General features: G+C 37.6%; 1 protein-coding gene across 1 annotated transcript in view; it reads left to right on the plus strand.

Annotated features, from left to right (window-relative positions):
• The window catches only part of LOC110050865 (uncharacterized), a 23,175-nt gene extending 117 nt beyond the window's left edge, over positions 1 to 23,058 (plus strand). The window contains exons 1-28 of the mRNA XM_020756836.2: positions 1 to 38; positions 126 to 211; positions 6,603 to 6,714; positions 6,923 to 6,975; positions 7,313 to 7,395; positions 7,783 to 7,860; positions 8,108 to 8,162; positions 8,911 to 9,009; positions 9,462 to 9,517; positions 9,726 to 9,789; positions 10,640 to 10,749; positions 10,907 to 10,988; positions 12,330 to 12,402; positions 12,845 to 12,908; positions 13,644 to 13,754; positions 14,515 to 14,722; positions 15,622 to 15,753; positions 16,252 to 16,314; positions 16,535 to 16,610; positions 17,745 to 17,824; positions 17,964 to 18,106; positions 18,719 to 18,728; positions 18,881 to 18,983; positions 19,341 to 19,384; positions 20,208 to 20,284; positions 20,746 to 20,831; positions 22,074 to 22,103; positions 22,260 to 23,058. The exon at positions 1 to 38 is cut by the window's left edge and continues 117 nt beyond it. Of these exons, the coding sequence (XP_020612495.2) occupies positions 1 to 38; positions 126 to 211; positions 6,603 to 6,714; positions 6,923 to 6,975; positions 7,313 to 7,395; positions 7,783 to 7,860; positions 8,108 to 8,162; positions 8,911 to 9,009; positions 9,462 to 9,517; positions 9,726 to 9,789; positions 10,640 to 10,749; positions 10,907 to 10,988; positions 12,330 to 12,402; positions 12,845 to 12,908; positions 13,644 to 13,754; positions 14,515 to 14,722; positions 15,622 to 15,753; positions 16,252 to 16,314; positions 16,535 to 16,610; positions 17,745 to 17,824; positions 17,964 to 18,106; positions 18,719 to 18,728; positions 18,881 to 18,983; positions 19,341 to 19,384; positions 20,208 to 20,284; positions 20,746 to 20,831; positions 22,074 to 22,103; positions 22,260 to 22,393 (2,350 nt within the window). The 3' untranslated portion in view covers positions 22,394 to 23,058. The remainder of the gene's footprint in view (positions 39 to 125; positions 212 to 6,602; positions 6,715 to 6,922; positions 6,976 to 7,312; positions 7,396 to 7,782; positions 7,861 to 8,107; positions 8,163 to 8,910; positions 9,010 to 9,461; positions 9,518 to 9,725; positions 9,790 to 10,639; positions 10,750 to 10,906; positions 10,989 to 12,329; positions 12,403 to 12,844; positions 12,909 to 13,643; positions 13,755 to 14,514; positions 14,723 to 15,621; positions 15,754 to 16,251; positions 16,315 to 16,534; positions 16,611 to 17,744; positions 17,825 to 17,963; positions 18,107 to 18,718; positions 18,729 to 18,880; positions 18,984 to 19,340; positions 19,385 to 20,207; positions 20,285 to 20,745; positions 20,832 to 22,073; positions 22,104 to 22,259) is intronic.
• Positions 23,059 to 24,214: the final 1,156 nt, after the last annotated feature.

The raw sequence follows: 24,214 nt of genomic DNA on the forward strand, positions 1-24,214 counted from the left end.
TCTTGTAAACAGTGCAGTTGAGAAACTACAGGAGCTAGGTACTGCTTATAAAATGGCTTGTTATTTCGTTTGTTTTGTTGTTAATGATTTTGACTACAATATCAGCAAAATTTTGTTGTTTTTAGGACAACATGTTAAGGCTAGCAGACATGGCGTTGAACCAGCAGATTCTTCCGGAGTGGACGTCGTTATTAAAGCGCTCAAAGATCTGGTAATATATATTGGATGTTGTGTTGTAGGATTGATGAAACAGATAAATTGTAAGTTACAAATTATTCGATGTGATTGTGACACTTTTCTTTGCCCATTGATGTCAAATATAAAACAACATTACATGGTTGACTACAAACCTGCTTCTTTCTGGAAGGAAAGACTGCCACTGCCAGATGGCTATATGGGTTTTGCTCCTAAAATAAGTCGACAAAAGCTAAATAAAGAGGCAATTTTAATTTAAAAACTGCCTTTCATACTCACATGCTTGCACAGAGGGCATTTGGTTTTCAAAAGCAGGCAAAACTTTCAAACTTAGCTTCTTTATAGGAAAAAAAATTGCTCAAGATTGTCAAAGCAGGCAGCCAGTCAATTTGAATTTGCCTGGTGCATAGCCCTAATAATAGACTCTGAGCAGTCTCTCTTTTGCTCGAAAATCTGTGGGACTGTTCGCGGTCTACCCTATTAACGAAAACCCCTGCTATATGCTAGAAAGCTAACATTGGAGAAGTACATGTACTCTGTAATAATATACAGAGTGTATCATTCAGTGAATTATTAAAAATGCAGACTTAATTATGAATGTGCTGAGAATTGTTAGAATCCTAAGAGTAATAATCAAAGAAAATGTAAGTTGCATGTATCGTTGATACAGGTAATTTCATGTGTGTGATTTAGTCCACAAACTTTTGTGGTCTTATTAATGAACTTGAACATATTCTCAGTATAGGACTGGAACTAGCTTGTAACGGAGGCTCATGTGGGGAATATCATTAAAAGGAGTTGAATATCATTTAGATTTGAAATGAGGTCCCCAAATTAGTGTCAAATGCAAGCTAGTTTCTGTCCAATATATACCGAGAAGTATATGAAAATGGTCTTTGGTTAGTACCAGTTTGAACAGTTTTGAAATGTAAATTTAAACATAATATATCAGTGAAATTAAGGTTGGAGAGTAACCCTGCATATTTTGACTAGCATCCCACCAAGGGGAGGTTTGAAATATTCCTAGTTTTTTTTTTTTTTTAAATATGTTTTATTAATAACCTATGACATAACAATACATTACAGTACATAACTTACTTACAAGTAATTATAGGAGTACAAAAAACAAAAGTGAGAACTTACGAAAAAAAAAAAAAAAAAAAAGAGATAAAAGTACAAGAAGAAATAAGTACGAGAAAGAAGACGGAGAACAGGTTCCTTTTTCTAAACTAATAGAGTTAATATCTACAATGGCCAGTAATGTGGCTCCTTTTTTTTGGTTTTGTTGTTATATCCATTTTGATATTCTATCTATTGTTAAGCGTTACAACTTAATCTGTTTCTTAGATTTGTGCTTCTGTATTTGAAGTTTACTTGCAAGGATGGCCATGAAAGCTTCCCAGTAGTACTCTTCTTCTTTTCTAGAGGCAGTGTAAATATAGTGTTTTGCAATAATCAAGCAGAGGTTTAAACCAAGTCGACGAGAGAAGTCATTGGTAACACCATATATTATCCCGTTTTCATCAAGAGTCATTGGCTCAGAATTTTTGGAAATCCACCAGTTAGTAAACTGAGACCAAAAGCTCTTAACTTTCAAACAGGTTGTGAAAAGGTGGGTCAGTGTTTGTCTTTCAGAGCATAGGTGACATTTATCGGATTCTTTAAGTGCGTCTCTAAAAAGTGTTGCGTTTGTTGGCAGGATGTGATGAATAATTTAGTAATTACTCCGGCTTTGTGCCATTTTTTGAAAGATGGCAAGTCTGGTGTCCTTGGTGACTTAGAAAGGAAGGCTATAAATGAGTTGTATTGTTTTCTCATTCAGATTTGCTTTTACCATCCTTTTTTCAGCAGTAGGTGTTACAAACTTACTTTTAACAAAGAATTGTGTTGCTGATTTGCAAGAGAGCTTATTTAAAGTTAGTCTATCGTTATCTTTACCGTCCAGAGGCGCCTGAATATTTCCTTTTAGGATGTTGATCCATTCTCTAGGGATTGAGGGGCATATGCCATGATACATAAGAAAGTTAGCTTTGATTTTAAATCTAGAGCAGAACTCAGGAAAAGGTAAAAAGGCATTGTTTTGGAAAATATCTTTGAGTCTAATTACTCCGGCTTCGTGCCATTTTTTGTAATAGACAGAAAAACCTCCGATTTTAATGAAGCGATTGTTCCAGATGATTTCATTCAAAACTTGCTCTTTGGTGTTAGGGGAGCCGCAATTTATTTTCTCCCAGGCGTAGAGAGCTTCCTTGTAAAAGGCAAGTGGCATTTCAAATTTAAGTGCTTTTAAGTCAAAATTGCATTGAAGTAAAAATAATCCTCTGACATCCCTTAGGTAGCTCAATGGTATGTGGCTCCAACTTGAAGTTTCGTTACTGTCGTTAAGTCTTTTTATCCAAGAAACTTTAAGTGCAGCGTTGATTATTTCGAAATCAGGCATATTCAGTCTGCCTTTTTCTTTCGGACCGATCATGGTCTTTTGCTTTATTTTAGCTTTTTTGTTCCACACAAATTGGGTAATTGCTTGATTTACCATTGTGATAAATTTCGAAGGAAAAGTGAGCACTGATGTGTTATATACAAGTTTAGAGATCGTGAGAGATTTTAAGATCGTTATACGGCCATATAATGTGAGGTTTCTAGGGTACCATAAGTTAAGAAGGTTTTTCATTGAGTTCAACTTTTGTTCGAAGTTTTTCTGATGTGCAACTTCATCATCATGTGAAAAGTGAATACCTAAAGCAAGTACTGAGTTGGAAGGCCAAGCTATTCCGAGGGGTTCTGTTGTATTGTTTCTGTTTGCGCCTAACCACAATCCTTCAGTTTTGCTTTTGTTAATCTCTAGACCTGAACATTCCTGAAAGTTTGACAATAATTGGAACAAGTTAGTTGCAGATTTTAAGTCAGAAACAAAGGCAGTTGTGTCGTCGGCATATTGAGAAAGTTTAAATTCTTTGTTATGTATATTAATTCCTTGAATAGATTTATCATTTCTAATAGCAGTGGCTAGAATTTCAGCACATAGAACAAATAAAATGCCTGAGAGTGGACAGCCTTGATGAACGCCCCTCTCAGGTTTGAAAAACTCAGACGCATAACCATTGTTTATGAAGCAACTTGAGCAATCCGTGTAAAAGTTTTTATCCACTTTTGAATGCTTGGACCGAAGTTAAAAACTTGTAAGGTCTTGTGAAGAAAATTCCAGTCGACAGTGTTGAAGGCTTTCTTGAAATCAATGAATATTGCCATCCCAGGGATGTCGTCTAATTCAGTTACCTTAATGATATCCATAATGAGTCTAATGTTTTGACCAATATAACGCTCTTTGACGTAGCCGGTCTGATCGTCATTGATTATTCTGGGAAGAACTTTTGAAATCCTATGAGCTATGGCTTTAGTTGCAATTTTGTAATCAACATTAAGTAGTGTTAGCGGTCTCCAGTTTTCAAGGTATGATTTATCCTTTCGTTTTTTGGGTATTACTTTGATAATTCCTTGCTTTTGCGTTATATTTGAATGTTGTTGTTCGAACCCGTAATTTAGACTTTGTACCAACTCTTCACCCAGCATCGGCCAAAAATGTAAATAGAACTCTACTGAAAGTCCGTCGGTTCCAGGACATTTGCCCTTGGCGCACTGCTCTAAAATATGAAGGCATTCTTCGTTAGTGAGTGGGAGCTCTAGTTCATTTTTTTCAGTTTCATCTAGCTTTGGAAGATTAGGATCCTCAAAGAATTGTTTGTACTTCGAAGTGTTGCAAGGTACTGCAGTATAGAGATTTTTATAGAACATCTTTCCTTGTTCTAGGATTGCATTCGGAGAAGTGATTTCTCTATCATCGTTTGTCTTCAATTTGGAAATATGCGTCTTAAAATGCTGTCTTTTTTCTAAATTCAAGAAATACTTAGTGTTCTTTTCGCCTTGTTTATGCCAGCGTGTTCTGCTTCTTATTATTGCGCCTTTTGTTCAATATTCCGCAATCGTGTTAATTTCAGTTCTAAGACGATAAAGTTTTAAAATGCTTTCTTTTGATCGCTCCGTCTTCAGCAAGTTCATCAAATGGTCAATTTGGGCTTGAAGCTTTTCTTCTGTGTTTCTGCGCTCTCTATTTTTCCGTTTTGTATATTGGACACAGAAGCCTGTCACTTCCATCTTTATCATGTCCCAGTAAAGACCTTTATCGTCTAGATAGTTGTGCTTTGTTTTGAAATCTGGTATCCTGTTAGAGAGTTCCTGTATGAATTTTTCATCACCCAGCAGAGAGTTGTTTATTTTCCAAAATCCCGGGCCTCGTTGAATATATTCCTTTGATTGCAGATTAAGAATAATTGCGGAATGATCAGACAATGTGTAAGTAACAATTGTAGAGTCTTTCACAGAGTTTGACAAGTCTTTGGAAACCAGCCAGTAATCCAGCCTGCATTGTATTTTTAGAGAATTATTACGCCCCGTGTATTGTGACTGATTGGGGTTTTGACACCTCCACACATCTTGTAGGTTGTAGGTTTTGCATAAATGTTTGATTTCGCTAATTACTACTTTTTTCTTTTCAATAGAAGTTCCGCCAGTTTTGTCTAAAGGTGCTAGGGCGCAATTAAAGTCGCCCCCTAGAACAATTTGCATATCAGTGTATTCTCGAAGGGTGTCATTGAGCTTCGAAAAAAATATTTTTTGACTGTTATTATCGTTTGGGCTGTAAATATTGCAAAGTAAAAATGTAGAATCATACAGCGAGACTTCTAGCAGTATATACCTTCCTTCTTTATCAGCTATAACGTTTTCAATGTGAACATCTAATTTCGGATTAAAAAGGATTGCAACGCCTTTTGAATGATTTGTCCCATGGCTGAAGAAAAGATTCCCTCCCCATTCTGACTTCCACATTGCTTCTACATTTTCCGTAGAGTAAGTTTCTTGTAGGAAGATCACATCAAATTTATAATTGTGGAGCCATCTGAAAAGTTGCCTTCTTTTTCTTGATTGGTTTAAACCTCTTGCATTGAGTGAGCAAAACGAAGCTTTAAACGGTGTTGTCATATCCTGTTATTGCCGTGTGTGATTTTTTTTTTCCTACTGATTTTAGGGAAGACTTCATGGTAATCCGAGTTGTGATATTTGACCCGTATTTGGATTGTAATAAGATTATGCTATCCTTGAAGCTTGACTTAAGCAATTGAGAAAATCCATAGTTGTTTCTTCCAAGATTAATTAAGTATAGATGCTTGCTTGTAGGTATTACTGCATTACTAGATAGTTGCCAAGAAACCTGTAGAAGAAATATTAACGCGCAAACAAAAATTTTAAAAACTACAAAAATACTGAACACACGTGAGCGACAGAAAAGCACCAGTTTGTGGGTAAAACTAGCGTGGAGAAACTACTTTGCCGAGAGCCGAATCAGCAAAGGAAGGCAAGGGAGCTGTATTATAAACTGACTAAATGGACAGACTCCCTTGAATATATGACCGTAAACCGAGTAACACGTAACGACCTGTGTTCCGAATTCCTATTTGCGTTGTATTTTGCAGCAAGACAGAAAAGGTCACGTATGTTAACTAGTAACAATTATTTAAGGAGGTTCTCTCTTCTTGAATAAGTCTCAAGAGCAATTACTTTTTCCTGTTCCTCCGCCAGCTTTGTTTTAAGATCCTCTATTTCTTGGCGTTGGTCGTCAAGTTGCGACTGTCTTCTATTGAGTTGTACTATTTCCGCACTCTGGCTGTCCAAGTCGGTTTGAAGCTTTTTTCTTGAAGCACAACTGGCCTTTGATTCTTCTTGGATGTCTCCGATGGCATCCCACGCAGCCTCCAGTGATTTCTCCATTTCTTTCATTGTGATTTTGACACCTTCGATCTCTGCCTTGAGTTCACACCTTAGGGTTGCCATTTCTGTTCTTAAGCTTCCGAAATGATCTTCCATTCTGTTGTCAATGTGGTTTAGCTTGTCCAGCAATTGCAAGAGAGTGACTGGAGTTTCGAGAGTCTCGCCGTCTTCCATTTCTTTGCTGTAAAATTTATTTCTCTTCGGTCAAGGCGGAGAGTTTGTCGAAGACGAAGAGCTTTTTGATCGCTCAGCACGCTTTGCCATGCATCAGCGATAGTAAGTGTATCGAAATTAGCCATGGCGTCACTAGTGTAGGTTTTTTCTCCAAATATAACGTCTTGCTTTGCACTGAAGCAATATTTTAGGGAACACGGCCTCCATGTAGATGTCAAGTTACGGAGCCGCGAAGATACGTCCGTCGGCCATCATGAAATCTTCAACGTATTTGAAATATTCCTAGTTACTACTAAGGCAGGAGATAAACACTGTCAGTACTGGCTTGATGGACCAGTAGGTTTTGATACCAATTTTACTTACCTACACACCAATCCTGTGATTGTTGGTGCTTTTTGTTTTGTATTTAGGAAGCAGAAAGATTGAAAATCCACGAGTTACTAGAGACTGAAACCATCACAGCCAGTGTGTTACGTTACAAATTGCAATACTTCCCAAGTGATATTAAGTCTGAAATACAAGGTATGATTCAGTTTGTTGCTTTTCAGTAAGTTTTGTTTACTTGTTAATTCTCATCACTAACTATTTGCTAAGTGTCTAGAGCACTCCAAAGCTAAACTTCATTGTTTACTTTCTCACAATTATCTGAACTGCAGATTTGTCAGTAGTCTTCATATTAGCTGACAGTTAGTTTTGGTCTCATGTTCCACTTTTTCTATTCTCTTTGCAGCTGCTGTGTATTCTGCAAGACAATCAAATGAAGCAGAAATCAAGAGACTCAAGGTAAGTTTCAAGTATTAATAAAATGTTTCGACATCCAGCTGGCCATGGCTTTTCTAGCTTTTGCACCTGAAAAATTAACGTTAAATCATTGTTTTCTAGTAACATTTCAGCTAGTGGTAAGCTCCGATGGTTGAAATTAGCCAGTAGCCAGATTTTAACTAGTACATGTACTGTATCCCAGAGTGTGATGTTTTCGAATGCTGGAAATGAAAATCATTCTGCAGAGCTTTGGTCACTCATAGACTACAGTGAACATGTTTTTTTTTAATTTATTGATTGGTAAGTGGTGTTTTTGTTCAATCCTGCATGTATATTGTACTTTTATATTTTTTTTTAGACCCAACTCAATACCATCATCAAGAACATCAAGTCATTACAGGACAGACATCAAGATCTTGCAAAAGAAAATGCCAAACTGGAGTAAGTTGTGTATGTTTCACTGCTACAGTTGAACCTCCTAACCCTAACCCTAACCCTTAAGCGACCCCTCATTAAGCGGCCAGTTATCAAAGTCATGAAATTATTGTCAATAAAATATTGCAAATAAAACCCCTATTAACTGGCCACCTCTATTAAGTGGCTGTGGCCACCTTTTAGTCTTCCCGATGAGGGTTTTCTTTTTTCCTTACCCCTATTAAGCAGCCATTTAGCTTTGTTTTGGAAAAGGAAGTGAACATCCTGACAATGAATCTCACTATCCTGGTTCCAGTTTCTGAAATTCCTGTAAGTCAGTAGATGCCTTATGAAGCCAATTCCTAATCTACATGTTCTTGAAAGAGGTTCTCTTTGTTTATTTTACATTTTTAGGCCAGAGAGGAATGACATGCAAGCTGGGCATGATGAGATCATTGCACTTCTTAATCAGAAGATGGCTGACAAAGCCAGGTAAATACCAGTAACTTAAAATAAAAATAAATTTCTGAATTCATACCTGGAGGGTACACATGGCACTTTCTAGAGCAGTTTACAGGACACAATTATTCTTATCTTGAAGCATGGCCAGGTAGAATGTATTTATTAATTTTTATGTAGACCTATTTTACCTGCAGTAGTCATGTTCAATCAGTTTGCAATAGTAATCATTTTTCTTTTATTTTAATTAATAATTGTTAATAATTCTTTATCTCTATAGCAAACAAATTACTCTTAATGAGACTCGTGATAAACTGCGAGAGACATATAAAAAGGTAAGAAAGACAATTGTTATTGTTATATGCAGTAGTTTACATTATTAGTGACACACTAGTTTAGTGAAAACATAAAATTTGGAGGCACAGTAGTTCAACAGTTAGTGTGCTGGACTCTACAATGAGTGGTGATGGTTTAAGCCCTAGCTGGGGTCATTTTTTAGTGTTCTTGGGCAAGACACTTTACTCTCTCAGTGCCAACAGGTTGTTGCCCAGGCAACCTGGCGGAATGCTGAAGAGTAACCTGTGATGGACCAGCATCCCTGCCATGGGACGGGACTGGTGGGGGAGCAAAACTCTTACCAGCCATTTCATGGTAGAGAAACCAGAGTGAAATGCTGAGAGCAGCAAGTATATCTGTACAAACCCGGAAACTGAATTATAAACACAAGGGCTGTAAATTTTGAATCTTGTATGTGCACTTAGCAGATGTCAGAGAGTGTTACTCTACTCTCTATTCTATTAAGTACTCTATTCAAATACTTGTTCCTGTGTGCTTTTGCTTTGGTTGCTTGTATTCCTTATCTAAGAGTGTGTCCTATGCAGTATGCATAGTTTTGGCTGAAAAACAAAGGTGCAGTGTAGCATTCTATTCAAGGGCATTTTTAGTGCTGCCCCAAGTGGAATGAGTGCTGGCCTTATGTGGTTGTCTCCATTGATAAACACTATACATGAAAATGGTGCTTTTTTGAGTTACTAAATTGTTAGATTTCATCATTTCCAATTATTATTTTTTCCATTAACAAAGATAATTGAACTGGAAGACTCCATTGTTCAACTAAAAGAGGACTTAGTTCATGAACGAGAGGAAGCAAGGCAGGAGAAAGAGAAACTGAAACAGTCTGTGGTAATCAGTCAACCGTGCATGTTTATTCTGTTTAAATTAGTCTGGTTGTATATGTTTTAAAATAAATTATATTTTTAACACAGCATAAGTCAAATAATGTTATTTTTCATCATCGTGGAAACTTGGTAACTTTGAAGAAACTTGGATAGTAGACATGAGACCTGATCTCTCAAACTTGAGACTGTCATTCTTACAATACCAAAATCACCATCCTCGTGTTCATAAATTTAATTGAGGCTTCAAGACATGCTTACATCAATGGTGATAACTGACTTATTCCAGATGCCAACTGCACTCACCCTTTAAACCGCTTTTTAGTGTTCCTTGTTGCTAGGGTAAGCTACACTATGTATATTACATAGGCTAGTACAATCATGTAAAATTTGTACACTGGAATTGAACACTGTCAGCAATATTAATAGTTTCTTTTTTTTTTTCTTTTTTCCCTGTAGGCTGACACTCAGAAGAAGGCAGAGGAGCAACGGCTGACAAACATTGAAAAGAGAAAGTCAGTTGTACACTGTTCTTTATACATGTATTTTGAATTTTTCAGCCTTGACATACATGTATCATAGAAATGAAAGACACTGTAACAACTTGCATAATCCTTTGGTGTATCTAGCCTTAAGCAATTCCACATTATTAAATAATGGTAATAAATTAATAAAGACAAGTATGTAAGCATTGTTTACTACTTTTGGTTGTTTTACCTTCAGGGAAATTGACAAATTGCAAGAAGAATTGGTGGACAGTGAATCAATTTTAGACTCCAAGAGAAAGGTGACTATTAATATTCTTTATTTGCTCCTAAAAGAAATTAGCTAACAAAGAGCAATTTCGTGGTGGCTGCAGACTCAATACAGTGTATTGGTGTTCCCACACAATTAGTAACCTTCCATAAGAGAAGAAACCATTATTTAAAGGATAGAAATTGCATTGGGGGGGAAAACCAATATTTCTGCTGTGGTGTCATATACAAATGCTTCTAATAAATTGTATTATTAAAATCAAGTTAGTTCATAGTTCTTAGGAATAGTCCAGTTTTGAGTTCACCATGACCACTGAATAAAAGCACTGAGAACGCATTTGCAGAGGGTTAGCCTCAACCTAAATAAAATATTCACGGTGGGAAGGCGGGAAGGTGACACAAATTTGAAAATTAAGCAATACACAGAGCTGTAAACAGGTCATCTTCTTCCTGGAATTTGTGAATATTTTACTTTAGATTGAGGCTAACCCTGTGCAAATGCGTTCACAGTGCTTTTAATCAGTGGTCATGGCAAATTCGAAACTGGGCTATTAGCAACCCCAACAGACATCTTTTCCTGTAAGTTCCCAAATATGTTTGACATCTGATTTATTACATCTTTATATGTTGTTTAAATGGAGCACCAAAGTCTTACAGGCAACATAAGTTAAATGTACATACTGTGCATGTATACATCAAAAAAGGACAGTCCATTTTCATCAATCGATATAATATATGTGAATTTTCAAGCTACAATGGCTTCTTCCATTGCAGAGAATTACATTTTTAAAATTCATGCAGTCTGAATTTTTTTCAAAAAGCTTCTCTGCCTTGAGCACTAGCTTGAATAACGACATCAATATCAAGGTTTTTTTTTTGTAGATCATTCGGAAGTTTGAAACGTCTCGCAATCGACTGGAAGCTCAAGAGGTGCAGTTGAACAGGCAACTTCAAAAGGAAATCAAAGACAACTCCGTTCTCACGCAGGAAGGGTGAGTAAGATGGTCAGCCCTTGCAATCACATCAATCACTGAACAAAATCAGATTTTTTGTTCACTTTTTGTGTGCTGTTATGTGTGCAAATCAATTTGATGACATATGGTGACTTTTTTTGAATTCATTATGGTGATATGTCAATGTTTTGTCCAGGATGAAAATTGTTAAGGAGCACAATGACATGGCTGAAAGCTTGGAGCAGAAAAAGAGATCACTAATAGCGCAACTGGAAATGGTATGAACTCCATGTATGAATTAAAAATTAATATCAAATATCAAAAATAAAAATATCAAAGTACAAGTCATTACCTCCTTTCCTCAGCTCCTTTAAGGAAAAGAAGATATATTACACAATACCGGTAGTTTTTTACTATGTTTATACGTATTATCTTATTTACGTTCTTTGTAATGCATCAAAAATGAGCATGTATTAAACAGAGAAAGATATGATTTGAAAAATGACCACATAAAAACAATACAAGGCTCTTGACATGGGGTGCACATATGTTTATCTCATCCTCCTCTCTCATTCTTGGTATTAATAAAACTTTAGCATGTGTTTTCCTACAGTTGTAATGAGAAAATTCTAGAAAATATTAGGGAGTGTATAATAACCTAAATTTTCGTGGCGGCCTTGTCTAGTGTGTTTAACAAATTGACATCATTTTTTCATGTGTCTGTCTTGTGTTGACCATGAATTTTGTCATAACAATGTCAAAGTAGCTGTCACCTCATGGATCCACAGGCTACATGTACTTTCACAATGTTATGATGAAATTCGTTGTCAATAACAGGGCAGATGTATAAAAAAACTGACATCAATTTGTTTTTCTACAGTAATGACCTCACATAAATTGTAAATTCATGTGTCTGTCTGCTTACTGACAATGGAAAATTGAAAATGAAAATTAGCCAATGAGCGGAATATCTGCAGAATATCTGCAGTTATTGTAGCAACATTTATTATATAGACACGAGTGTTTTACTGGAAAATACACCACTCGTAACATTCATACGAAACCACATGCGGGACTTGAGTGGCATATTTTCCATATCCTCACTTGTGAAGATATTGATGATTTCACTGATATCAGGTTTCTCTCTTAAACTGTACTTAAATTTGTTGGTGCATCATCGAAACATCTTCGAGTCCTCCTCAAAAGTCTTTGGCAATCTTTGGATCTTCAGAAATCCTCAGAAGTTTTTGGAAAATGTTCGGCAATGTTTGTGTGACCTATGGACAAGTTTTGGAGAATCTTCGCAAATCTTCGGAAAGTAGTTGGAAATCTTCGGAAAATCATCAAAAACTCTGTCATCAGTATGTCTATATAATAAAAAGAACGTGACACGTTAGCTGGAAGATATGAATTTTATGTTCTCGTGGCAAGAACAATATTAGGTATTGTTCTTGCCACTCAAACTTAAAATTCATATCTTCTCGCCACCGTGTAATATCCTCTATGTATTTACTCCTGCTCCTAGTCCTGCAAAAAAATGGCCATACTTTCCCTGTAGTTTACTGAATTGATTACAGGAAGAGATGACCACATTGAGTGTTAAAACTTTCTTTCATTAGCTTCAGGGCAATCTAAAAGAAGCAGAGGAACAAGATAAACAGCTGACATTTGAAAAAAAGTCTCTAGAAAAAGGTGAAATTTAAAGGTTTTTCTGCCATTTATTATTGTTATCATTGTTTTGAAATAAGGCCTCTCAGACAAAAAAGGTAAAATATTTTCAACGATTAGACCTTGCTGTGCAGTTTTTATCATTGCATTTTTCTCAGTGACTATTCATTTAACCGCTTTGTTGTTTATTGGATGTTGTTATAGCAATATGTGAGAGTTAAATCAAGTGTTGTTCTTATGTACACCAAACTTTTCTGAGACGTAAAATATCTTTAAATAAATACGTGGAAGCCAAAATATTTTGGAACGGAAAATTCCTTCCATAGTGAGTTTTTTAAAAATAAGCCTTCCCAAAAATAGCCTTATCAGAAAAATCTTTGCAACAAGAATAAGCAAGGATTGATTAAAGGGATTTTATGGCATGTGACTGTTTTGCTGAAGGAGTGAGATCTTTTGTTCCCTGTAGAACATGAAGTTGCCCTTGAACTGATGGAGCAAGATGCTGAGGTCGTTCGACAACATGAAAGAATGTAAGTGGCCCAGCTAATATTTACTATTATAATCCATCACATATTTTAGCTTTCACACCCTTGATTGGTCAAAGCATGTCACATGACTGGCTAAAACTGGGGATTATCCGAGAGATGTATCTGTATATTTCCCATTTTCGTTTGCAAAAGATATTTCAAAGACAAATAACACAATAGCCCCCATTTGACTTTACAAAATAATATGCTCGGATTTTTGTCCGTGGACGTAATCTGATCTTTGAAGCTCACTGTTCGCCTCTTGGAACAGATATCCAAGCATATTGTTGCACCAAATGGAGGCTATTGTTTATTCATATTCATTGAAAAATGTCACCAAATTTCCAACTAAAATGGATAAGAAGATGGTGCGCTATAAAACGTTGAAATATTTTGGGGTAAACATACTGTACAGTGTGACAAGAATGGAAGTCGATTACAGTTTATCAAATTTGATTTAGGGACAGGATATCGAGAAATCAAATTTGCCATTCTGGTACTTCAGTCCTTATTTCAGTTCCACTTTTAGTTGATTTTTCTTTGCTTGCACAACTTTTGGCATTGTTTTTTCTTCTTCTTTCACCAAGGCAAGTTTATAGCAAGTTCCTGGCTGTACTTATTACAGTATATGTAAAACATGATATATCTGCCCGGATGCTGTCTCTTTTCAATTTGATATCTAGTTCATACAGGTGCAAATGTTATCAATTCACTTATCTTCTCTCTTTGAATGTGCAGCCTTACCAAAGCTAAACAGTCCTTACATCATCAGAACGAGCAATGCGCCAAGGTTAGATCAGAGAACATGGAGCTGGAAGAAGAGATGAACCAGCTGGAAGAAAGCCATAAGTAAGAATTCAAAGAGTGATCGATTTGTGATTTCTCATTACAATATCATTTGTTTTCAACCAGTCAGGTGATGAGAAAAAAAGAAAATCATCAACTACAGGATGGTTCTTGATGAAACAATAAATTCTCATTTTATCATATAGCAAAATGGATTGTGATCAGTAATGAGAATGTAGACATATAGTGCGATTTAGCCTACATGCTTGGCTAAGCTCATTACATGTACTGACGAAACAAAAACAACAAGGCAGACGTGACCAAGTGGTAAGGGTGCTGGACTTGAAATCCAGAGGTCAGGGGTTCAAGTCCCGATCTGACCACTAAGCTGGAGTTGTTTCTTGGTAGACCCTAGTTCAAGTCCTTGGTCAAATTTGCTAATAGCCAACCGGTCTGCCTCCCACCAGTTGGGATTTTTAAGTCTATTATACATGTTTAGTTGACATATTTATTTCTTTCAGTTTAAGTGGCATGTCTGTGAACTAGCTAGGTGTAGCTAAGCGCATTGACCACTATAAACAACAACATTTGAACATTTTGAACCTTCTGCAATGAAAACGTTTTCAATTTAATCCAGTTAAATTGTAGAAAGTCTGCTAATTCAAGAAGAACATTGGACACTGATTAAGTCTTTTTGAGAATGTAAGGATAAACCCCACGGGGGAAAGATGATTCTTTGTCAAGAGAAGATTGTTTATAGCAAGTCTGAATCAACTGACTAAAGGTCATTTACAAAATCTAAAATCAAATGTTTCCTTCTCAGAGCAACCGTGGACGTGTACAACAAAGACATCGAGACGTCTAAAACTGCATTAACTGCTGAAAGAAAAGACAGGCAAATCCTACAGACTAAAAGGGACAATGTGACAAAAGAGTCCAACGAGTTTAAGGGTGAATATGGCCGCTATATGGCAACCATGTCCAAGAAAGTCACTGAAGGAAAGGCAGAACATGCTAAACTAACGGAATATGTAAGTTGTACAGCCACTATGTTGGCTGCAATTACTCCCGGCGGGGGGGGGGGGGGGGGGGAACTCCCATATGAATAGGTCGGGGATGCTATTCGGAAAATTTGAATTAAACCCCTAAAGGAGACTAAGCTGGGCGTGGCTCGAGCATTATTTGACCCCTGAAAGACGCCACTAAAATTGGAATAGGCTTGATTACCAGCCGCTGTTCAAGGAAGGAGCCAGCGCTTGTAGACTTGACTCGAGAGACCGGTGAAAATAGAGCTTTTCTTCAAGTGCACCCTAAAAGATACTTTGACAGCTAAAAATAGTGGCGTTTCTTCATGAACAACTTAAGCGAGACCAGAATCCTTGATTTATAGCCTAAGCGAGACGACAAGCATCCCCGACCTTTTCGTATGGGAGTCCCTCCCCCCGGGCAATTACTTTGTATCTTAAACCCAGCACAGTGGTGTATGGCTAAAAGCTTGTACAGTTTATATGTGAGTCGCTTGGGCTTAGCTAATGTATCTTGAAGTCCTGTTTTGACATAAGAACCAGCTTGTCTGGGCCAATGTTAAGCGCGCAATACGCCGTGTCAGCAGGCCAGATTCTTACTCTCGGTATTGGACTGGAAGTCTGGAACTAGCTTGCAATGGAGGCTCATGCGGGTGAATAGCCTTAAAAGGAGATAAATGTCATTTGTATTTGAAAACACTCCCCGCATAAACACAGTTACAAGCTAGTTCCAGTTCAGTACTCGTAAGGAGTTGGTATTTTCGCCTGTTGAGTGTGAATCCGAAGAAAAGAAAGGGACAAAATTACAGGATTCGTTTGCGGTCATTCGCCTTAGAAAGGGAGAGTTTATCTGTTCTATCCATGAACAATATTAAAATACAGAGTACAGTGCTTCTATTTTTTAGGGAACGCAACTACAGAAAGACTTGAAGAAAGACGAAGCGGATATTATTAGTAAACAGAAGCAGTTAAAGAAAGCCAAGCAAGATTACACTTCTCTGCAAAAGCAGCTCAAGACACAACTGAAAGGCCTTCAAGTAAGTGGTTGTGCCCCGGGGGTTACTCCCAGAAAAATTGGGTGGGGTGTCCGTTTCCCAAAACCCTTACCCTATTTCCGACCAAAACGGCTAAAAGCATACCCTCTGGGACCGCACATACCTATAAAGCGCGTTCTAAAGCTCATATATAGGAGTACCATTGTGCGTGTGCTAGAATCTCATGCAACAAGGTGTGACTCCACGTTCTCCGATTCCACTGAGACAAAGAGAATTCAGAGAAGCGCGTGTAAAGTTTGCTTAAATACACAATCTTCGCTCGGGGGAGGGGGCGGGGTTGTAAATGCTGTTAGAAATTCGTAAAGCTTTTGAACTCGGTTTGTTTGTCTGTCTATACATGCACGTGGTCAATCTTTTCACAAGGTACTTTGTGCCTTCGACTCGCAGCTTTCGTGAAATTCTTTAGGTTGTCTGTCACTGTTGTGGAAGGTACCTACAAAATGAACATTCCTGTAGTAGTTTTATTTTTCTTGCATACAGGAAAGTATCGATAAACTGGAGAAAGATAGAGACAAGAAGAAAGATATTATTCAAGACAAAACTGTAAGTTTGCTTGTTTACGTTTGTGTCCATTTTTGTAATGTTTACAAGGCGCGGATAACACATCTTGAAAAATTACAATTTTCCATGGCATCTCTCATAATCTTTTTCAATCTTCCAGGCTTGTATCGTTCACTGTTTTTCCTTTGATGTTTTTGTTCCTTAACTAAACTACAATTTTGATTTCCAGTAGATTTGAGGATTTTTGTTCTTTGATTCGCAGCCAATCTTCAAAGATCTGGAGGCTCAGTTCAAAGAGCAAACGCAAGAGTTTGAGACGACGAAAAAGAGCATAGTGGGTAAGCAAGAAAAGTAACAGCAATTTAAATTAGTTAGAGTGGTTTTCACTTGAGTGTCAAAAGGTAATTGGTTTTGCACGTACTACGCCACGCGATTGGCTTGAAAAACTCGCGCCACTTTTTCATCCAATCAGAAGTAAGACCAAAACCAATCGTGACTCACTCGCACACGTTTTCCCGCGCTTTGCGCCAACTGCATGTAATTACTTAGAGTTTTGATTGGCTTTCTGGATTTTTTTCTGTCCTTTGTGATTGGCTAGAGCGATTACTTTGGTTTTGGTTTGACGACACTCGATTGAAAACCGCTCTTTGCCGTCTTGGTTTTGCTGTGAACAAGCCTGGTTGTCTTCTCTTGACGTTTCGTTGTCAGGTGAAGTTATTAGTACACGCGTTTACAGTATTTCCGCCTGGGCTTTCAGCGTACTGCGCCTTTCTGCATACTGAAGTGCAGGTTCGCTCCGTTTGTCTCCAATACGTCGTCTGAACCTGCAGCTTTAGGCATGCATGTTGCTACGTTCAGTAATTCTGTTGGCTGTTAAACTCGTGTAGCAGCGCGCTTCTACCAATCAGAGTTTCAGTGTTTTGAACTGAGCCAATCAGGTGCAGAACCAAAGTCACTCGTAATTTGACTTCAGACCCCGCGCCTCTCGCTGGTTGAATATTTTTCGTAGATTTCAGCGGTCATACGTTTTGAGGTGCTTTTGACCAGTTGCATTTTTTTTTACTTCACGTTCTGATTGATCGATCACACTAGTTGACGCGATGGTTTCCTTGGTGATTTAAAGGAGCTCAGTCACGTTATTTTGAGTTATTTTGGCCATGTACAAAATTACCTGTAAATTGAAGGAAACTTGAAAATAGCAATTTACTAAGATAGAAAAACACCAAAGAGATAATAATAAATCATAAAGAAACAAGGACGGTTAAGGATGGATAAGATTGACACGGATTACAAACGACAAACTTGAAAAGTTTACACTAAACCTTTCAAGACACGCAAACCGTGACGTAGCTCCTTTCATATACTTGGTTTTAGTTTTACGACCATTATTGCAGAAAGAGAAGCTGATTAAGAAGGGACTTGCATGTCCCGTTTGAGTTACAGATACTACAGTACTCATGTTTATATTGCAGACCTGAAGAACAAGAAGGCGAGTCTGGAAACATCCGTTCAGAGAGCTCAGAGAGACGTAGAAAAGCTAGCAGAACCACAGGTAGCTCTTTTAGGTCCAGTCTTAAAATATCAATTTTCTTTATTTACTTTCATTGATTCTTTTCACTGTTGGGTTGTAGAATCTATACAACTTAGTGGTAAATGTTTCTGTTGACAGCTCTGATTTGTTCTGCAAATAGACTCGATTACACGGGAAGTTGCGCGAGAGACGAGTCGAGGCTTTGGATCAACTCAAGAACCAATCGGAGGACGTCAAGAAGATTGAAACAGCTATCTTCACTTCCGGTCAGCGGCTTGGTGCTGTACTCAAAGAAAATCACAGGTAAGAGAGCTAAGCCTGCTGGGACGACTTATCTGACAGCAGCAGATCAGCTACTTTTGTGGAGGGAAAGTGTCGTAAATTGACAACGTTTGGCTTTTGGGCGGCTAACACTCAAAATGTCCGTTGCTCAGTTCCCACAACGATGTGTCAATGATGATATTGCGGAGGGAAAATATCGTTAATTGAGAATCTCTCGCTTTTGGTTGGGTTACACTCAAAATGCCCGCCGCTCAATTCCAACTACAGGGATTGACCTTGTCAGTCCAGATTGAAATTTTAAGTTACTGATCGTAATAAAATTTGTATATCAGGTGAGAAAATTGGGCGTCACATCGCGGCCATTTCCGCTGTTTATTTAAATTGAATAGAGTGACCAAATAGAAATTGTTATGGTCTACCTTTTAGTCGATCTGTTTTGGAGATGAGCATGTCGACTGGTGTTGTCCACTTTTAGGTTTTTGTTTTCCCTAATCCTTTGAGCCTGAAGTCAGCCTAAAAATTCTCCTTACAAGGTTATATACAAATATTTAGTTATGTTTGGGAAAATTTTCCTGATCAGGTAATAGAAACTAACCATCTTACGACGCTTTTCTTTTGCATGTTGTGAACAAGATTTAAGCAGGTACGTGACAAAGTAATATTTTAACCCTCGCCTAGCGCTTATTCAATCGATTGTATAATTGTCGGTTACTATTCTGGGAAGTTGAGGCTTGAACCTCGAGTTGTCTGAAATTGTTTTTACTATAAATAATAATACTGTGTACACTTTTCCAGGCCATCAGGGAACTTGAAGTCGAAATTGAGACTACAGGGAAGACAATGATTGCAAACGCTGGGACAAGAGAGGTGCTTGAAAAGCAGCTGCTGGAGTACAGGGGTAGGTTGTGGCCTTCTGTAAATAGTGGTAGCTGTAAACGTTTGAAGTTGTCCTTCAGTGGCATGTTGGGTGATTGAATAGACGATTCGCACAGTGGAATATTTTCTTTATATTCTCTGACCATCATGGCCGTAGATCGGCGAAAGCTTGAAATTCAAAGAGTAACAGTAGCTCAAGGCCCCGTTCAATCGTCTGTTTAAGTTGTGGCTGTAGTTTTGCCAGTTGATTTCATCTGTCCATTGTGAAGAGAAGAGAGAACACCCTCTTGTCCTAGTTGGCCTTATTAGTGCGTCCGTTTATAATCCATCTCGATATTTTTGACATCAGTTTAGACTATTCGTTTTATTCTCTTTGCAGGACATCTACACGAGAACTGGAAAGAGGATCTTCTCCTTGATAAAGTAAGTGTGAAAGAGAACTATATAAACAATAGCCTCAATGGTGCGAAAATATGCTCTGATATTTGTCCGCGGACATTATCTCTTCCAAGATGCGACCAGTTTTCCAAGAGCGTAGCTTGAAGAAAACTGTTAAAAATTATCCGAGCATATTTTCGCGCCAAATGGCTGCTATTGTGGTTATTATCCTTCAAATATTTTTTGCAACACGCGCAGTTTCGGATATTGGGGAATAACATATCACTCAGATATTTCCCAGACATCACGCTAATAACTTAATTATTTACATAAGACGCCGTTAAGCCTGGTTTTCATTACGACATAACCGCAAGCACAAGCACACGCTAGTGATGACGCCCGGAACATAAGCATAAGCACAAGCACAAGCAGGTTAAAAAGTGTTGTTCTACTTGTGCTTGAGCTTATGGTTATGTCAAGTGAGAACACGCTGCTGTAAGCATAAGGAAGCTAACTCCGCCATCTTGTTTTACTGTATCGAGGAGGTATGGAACCAAAATATGGCAATTACCCATTCTGCGCACGCCTTCGTGTTAATGCTTGTGTTGTGTGCGTCCTCACTATGGTTATGTTGTGCTTGTGATTATGTCGTAGTGAAAACCAGGCCTTAAAATTTATTAATTTAAGTGCATTGTCCTTCCATAACTTACAATAAACTAGCAGTATCTTGCACACAGCACGTTTTTTTTTTAATATACTTTGCGCCGATCACATCGCGTTTCACTTTTTATACACAAACAATTTACACCCTGTTTCTAGTTCAGCTTACTATAATATTACCGTAAGTGTTACTTTTTGTTTGCAACAGATATATGCTGAACGAGATTCCCTGATGTTAGAAGACATTGAAAGACTTAAGGCAGAAACTAGTGTGAGAGAAGAAAGGTACAATGAAATGAGTTTTAAAAGAATTAGCAGTGCAAATACCTCCCAAAATACATTTCCGAATTAGGTTGAACCGTTTGAGATACTTGTTGATCATTTATCTCGGTTTTGTTTGTTGGCATAATTTATTTAGAGGTTGAATTCAATGAGCTATGTCAGGGTCAGTATACATTGTAGGAAGTCTTTTTTTGCTTTGTTCGAAACTTAAATATTTCGTTCTAATCAAATGAAGGAACAAAATCCAAAATGTAATAGTTTACCATGATAGGGAAAACTCTAAAGAGGCTATGGTTACACAAACAGGAACAAGTAGTACTGTATAGTTAAGTCTGGGGAAGATTTAGACGGATCTCAATCAGTGAATTGAAAAATTTTAAGCCTAAGTTTTCAAGGAGGATTATTCCTTGACACAGTTTTTGTTGGGGGAGGTCAACTTACATTACAATGATTCTTTTGTGTAGGATTGACGAAATTCATCAGCAACTTGAAGAACAGCTGTCCGTTCTATCTCACTTTATTGATGGCGTGGCAAACTTAAGACCTAAAGGTATGCCTCTTTCGTTTGTTTTGCTTGTTACGTTTTCTACTAGTTCTACTAATTATGATCTGCTTTACTCTTGTCACGTACCCAAAGTGACCAGAGCTAGCAGAAGAAACGACATGTAGATTAGTGGGCTAAAGTGGAGCTCACTGGAATTCTTTGCACCTGGTGTAATAATTAACAATTAGATTATTCGCTCTCGATTTCTATGAGGTGATAGTTGATGAGGCAGAGGGCCTCATCAACTATCACCTCATAGAAATCGAGAGCGAATAATCTAATTGTTCTAGTAGGATTCTTACTAAAATTCACTTAAAATAACGGTTTCCAATTATTTCTTGACGTATTTATTAAACTTTGCGCCTGAAAAAGATCGCTGGGATTGAATTGTCATTTAAAATTGAAGTTGTGCGCGCTCGTCAGTTTTATCGATTATTTCAACTTTTTTAAAAGTCAAATGTCCTTCGTTTAGACTTCTCAGGAATTTAATTACCATTTCCATCAAAATTTTCCTCCAAATCTTTGGGAAAACGAAAAAAACGTCGCCATTTCAGTCCTAGACGACCTCCAGCCACTGCACACTAATGGCTGATAGTGTTCAATGGCTCAGCCAATCAGATTACAGCATTTGCATTAGTATACCAGTAGAATTCTACTCTATACAGGTAATCGTATGAATCCGAGTGCAATTAAGGATTTACACTACGAGTGATATTTGAAAAACCTCTCAAAATTACACGAGCCTTTCGGCGAGTGCAATTTGAAAGAACTTTTAAGTATCAGGAGTAGTGTAAATCCTAAATTGCTCGAGCTTTCATACGATTACTCATTTATTATTTGACTGGGAAAACCACGAAAGCCCGCACGTTGATTTGCACTGCAGTGCAAATTAAGAATTAACGATAAATTGGCCTGCTCTCAGCCAATCACAATGAGCTAATTCTTTCAGTTATATAAAAGAAGAAATACTATCGCTATTAAATACACAAGTAAGGATAAAGTTCTCGCTTATTAGGCTTATCTTATTTCATGGTTAAATCACAACTACTTAAGTTGTGTATTTAACTGCGTAGGTGTTTTTTCCAATCAAATCTTTATCCCGTAGTTCAAACATATGGATTTCACATATTCTATTTCATATAAACCACCACGGTAACTAAAGTATCGTATCGTATAATGAGGACTGTAGTTTTATAATGAAAATTACACTGCAAGTTAAAGAAACCATTTTGATTCTTTTCTTTGCAGATACTGGACAATCTGAACGAAAGTCTGAAGGTACATGTAACATTCAATTTGCAGCCACACTTTATTGAGTTTCAAATCAACGAAATAATACTTAATATTTCATTGTTACATTGGGTCAACTCGAGGATGCATGGAATCAACAGGGGACATTATTACTTACATGATTTAATTTTGGTATTTTGGTAGAAAAAAACAAAGCTAAATCAGGAGTATCAACGCACCGCTCTCCGCCTTTGTCGCCCAAACCGCCCAGGTCACCAACACGCCGAGAATCCACCAGCGATGCCACCGCGCCTTCTGGAGGAGACTCGTCAAACTAATGAAATGATTCTGCCATCAGAAGTTTATCATGCGAAGTAGCAGTGTAAAATTCTGCTGCCGTATATTTCAGGAAATGTTTGGAACGAAAACGTTGCTTGTAGGAGAGATATTTATTTTAATAATATACATGCAAACATTTCAGCCTGCGGATTTGCTGAGAATGCGTCAATTAACCCCAAACAGTCAGAAAGTTGGAATTTTGTGAAGAAAGTTGAAATTAAATTGCATGTATATTAATAACAAGTAATCAAATGATTTTTCTCGTGCAATTAAAATAAATTCGTACTGGTAAATATTTTAAAGACTAAAAGCTGCTTTCGCCCCAGGGTTCATGCAGATTTTTTTGGGCTCTGAAAATTTAGTTGTGCTTATTTATTCCAAATTGCACTCGAAATCATTTGATTACCACCTATACAAACTGTTAATATTAATAAAGTATTTATTGACGGTTGTTGCGGGTTAAATTGTCTTTGCGGAGGAGAAAATATAGTGGAATTTCACATTGTTAGTTTTGTTTTTTCTATATGGAAGCGTGTACCAGGACAAATAGAATTACAAGCTTATGAGAGCTGCGACACTTCTGCTGTGCCACCAGCCCTCTTGCTCAGTTTGGCTGTTTGAAAGTGAAAAGTGAAATAAAAGGAACATTTTCGCATGTTTACAATAGCTGTGTGACCACAGCTGGGGGAAAATATGGCAACCTCTCGTGTAATATATCAAACACGAGAGACACTAGAGGTGAGAGGGATAGATGGCCGCTTACGGGAGCTTGCCCAGCTCACAATAAACAGTTGGGAATGCAAAGAAATACCACCGTATTAAGTGATTTTTTTTGTATGTGCGTCATGGCCTTTTTGCCATGACGCGATATTGGCGATAACTGTAAACAGTACTGTATACAAAAACAATCGAGAGAAACTAACTTTAGGACGATTGAGAAAAGGGCTTTTGCACTTCTTCCTAAGCGTTTTAGTATTCTTCATAGTTTAGTAACCGTCTTTAGTAACCATTTTCGTGGCGAAGCTGCGATTGTAAGCGATAGCTTCGCCACGGAAAAAAACCCCTCTGGCACCCAGGGTACGGTGGCGTTGAGTTTTACATACATGTTTTTGACGGACAATCACATGAATGCATCCTGGGTAGCTGTTTTTAACGCTGCATCTGAAATGAGCAGAATTCTCAATTCGGGGTGTCAAGAATGGATTTAAGAGCCAGTTCCTGTAAATACCGAGAATGAGATGACAGTCGCGAAATTTTCGATTTCTTTATATTTTGCCCAGATAACCTCTGTAGTGAGTTGTTTTCGAAAATACCATTCAAAGGTCCTGAAGCGCTTTAGTTTTTTCGAAATCGAGGAAAGTTTGAAAATCGCCATTTTAGCTGCCTGACGTCGCCGAAAATGGCCGAAAATTGTGCATTTTCTTTTCGCTCGTACAGATAAACGCGATGATATCTATCAATATACTTTGGGTAGCTCATAGTGCATGTCTTGCTGTTTCTAAAGCATTAATTTGATTAGCAAAACCTCCAAGTTTAATAATAGTTTAGGTCGATAGGAGTACCTTCATCGAAGCTGGTGAGCGAAATGGCTAATTTTAGCTTATTTCAATACCATCAAAAGCCCACTGGTACATTGAATTTGAAGTCGAAACTAAAATTTTCTGAAAGCCCATACTCTATATTATGATGTGTGAAAGTCTCTTCCGCGGCCCGAAAAAACTAACCCGTCGAGAGACATAAACGTGTGGTACATTTTTTTAAATTCGTCATTCGTGAAACCAACGTGGAACTTGGCCAGCTACCTTCATCTAGGACAAAAA

Source organism: Orbicella faveolata, unplaced genomic scaffold (assembly GCF_042242905.1).
Source record: "Orbicella faveolata isolate gen_17 unplaced genomic scaffold, um_ofav_v1 contig_24, whole genome shotgun sequence".
In the NCBI taxonomy this organism is placed as follows: Eukaryota; Metazoa; Cnidaria; class Anthozoa; order Scleractinia; family Merulinidae; genus Orbicella; species Orbicella faveolata.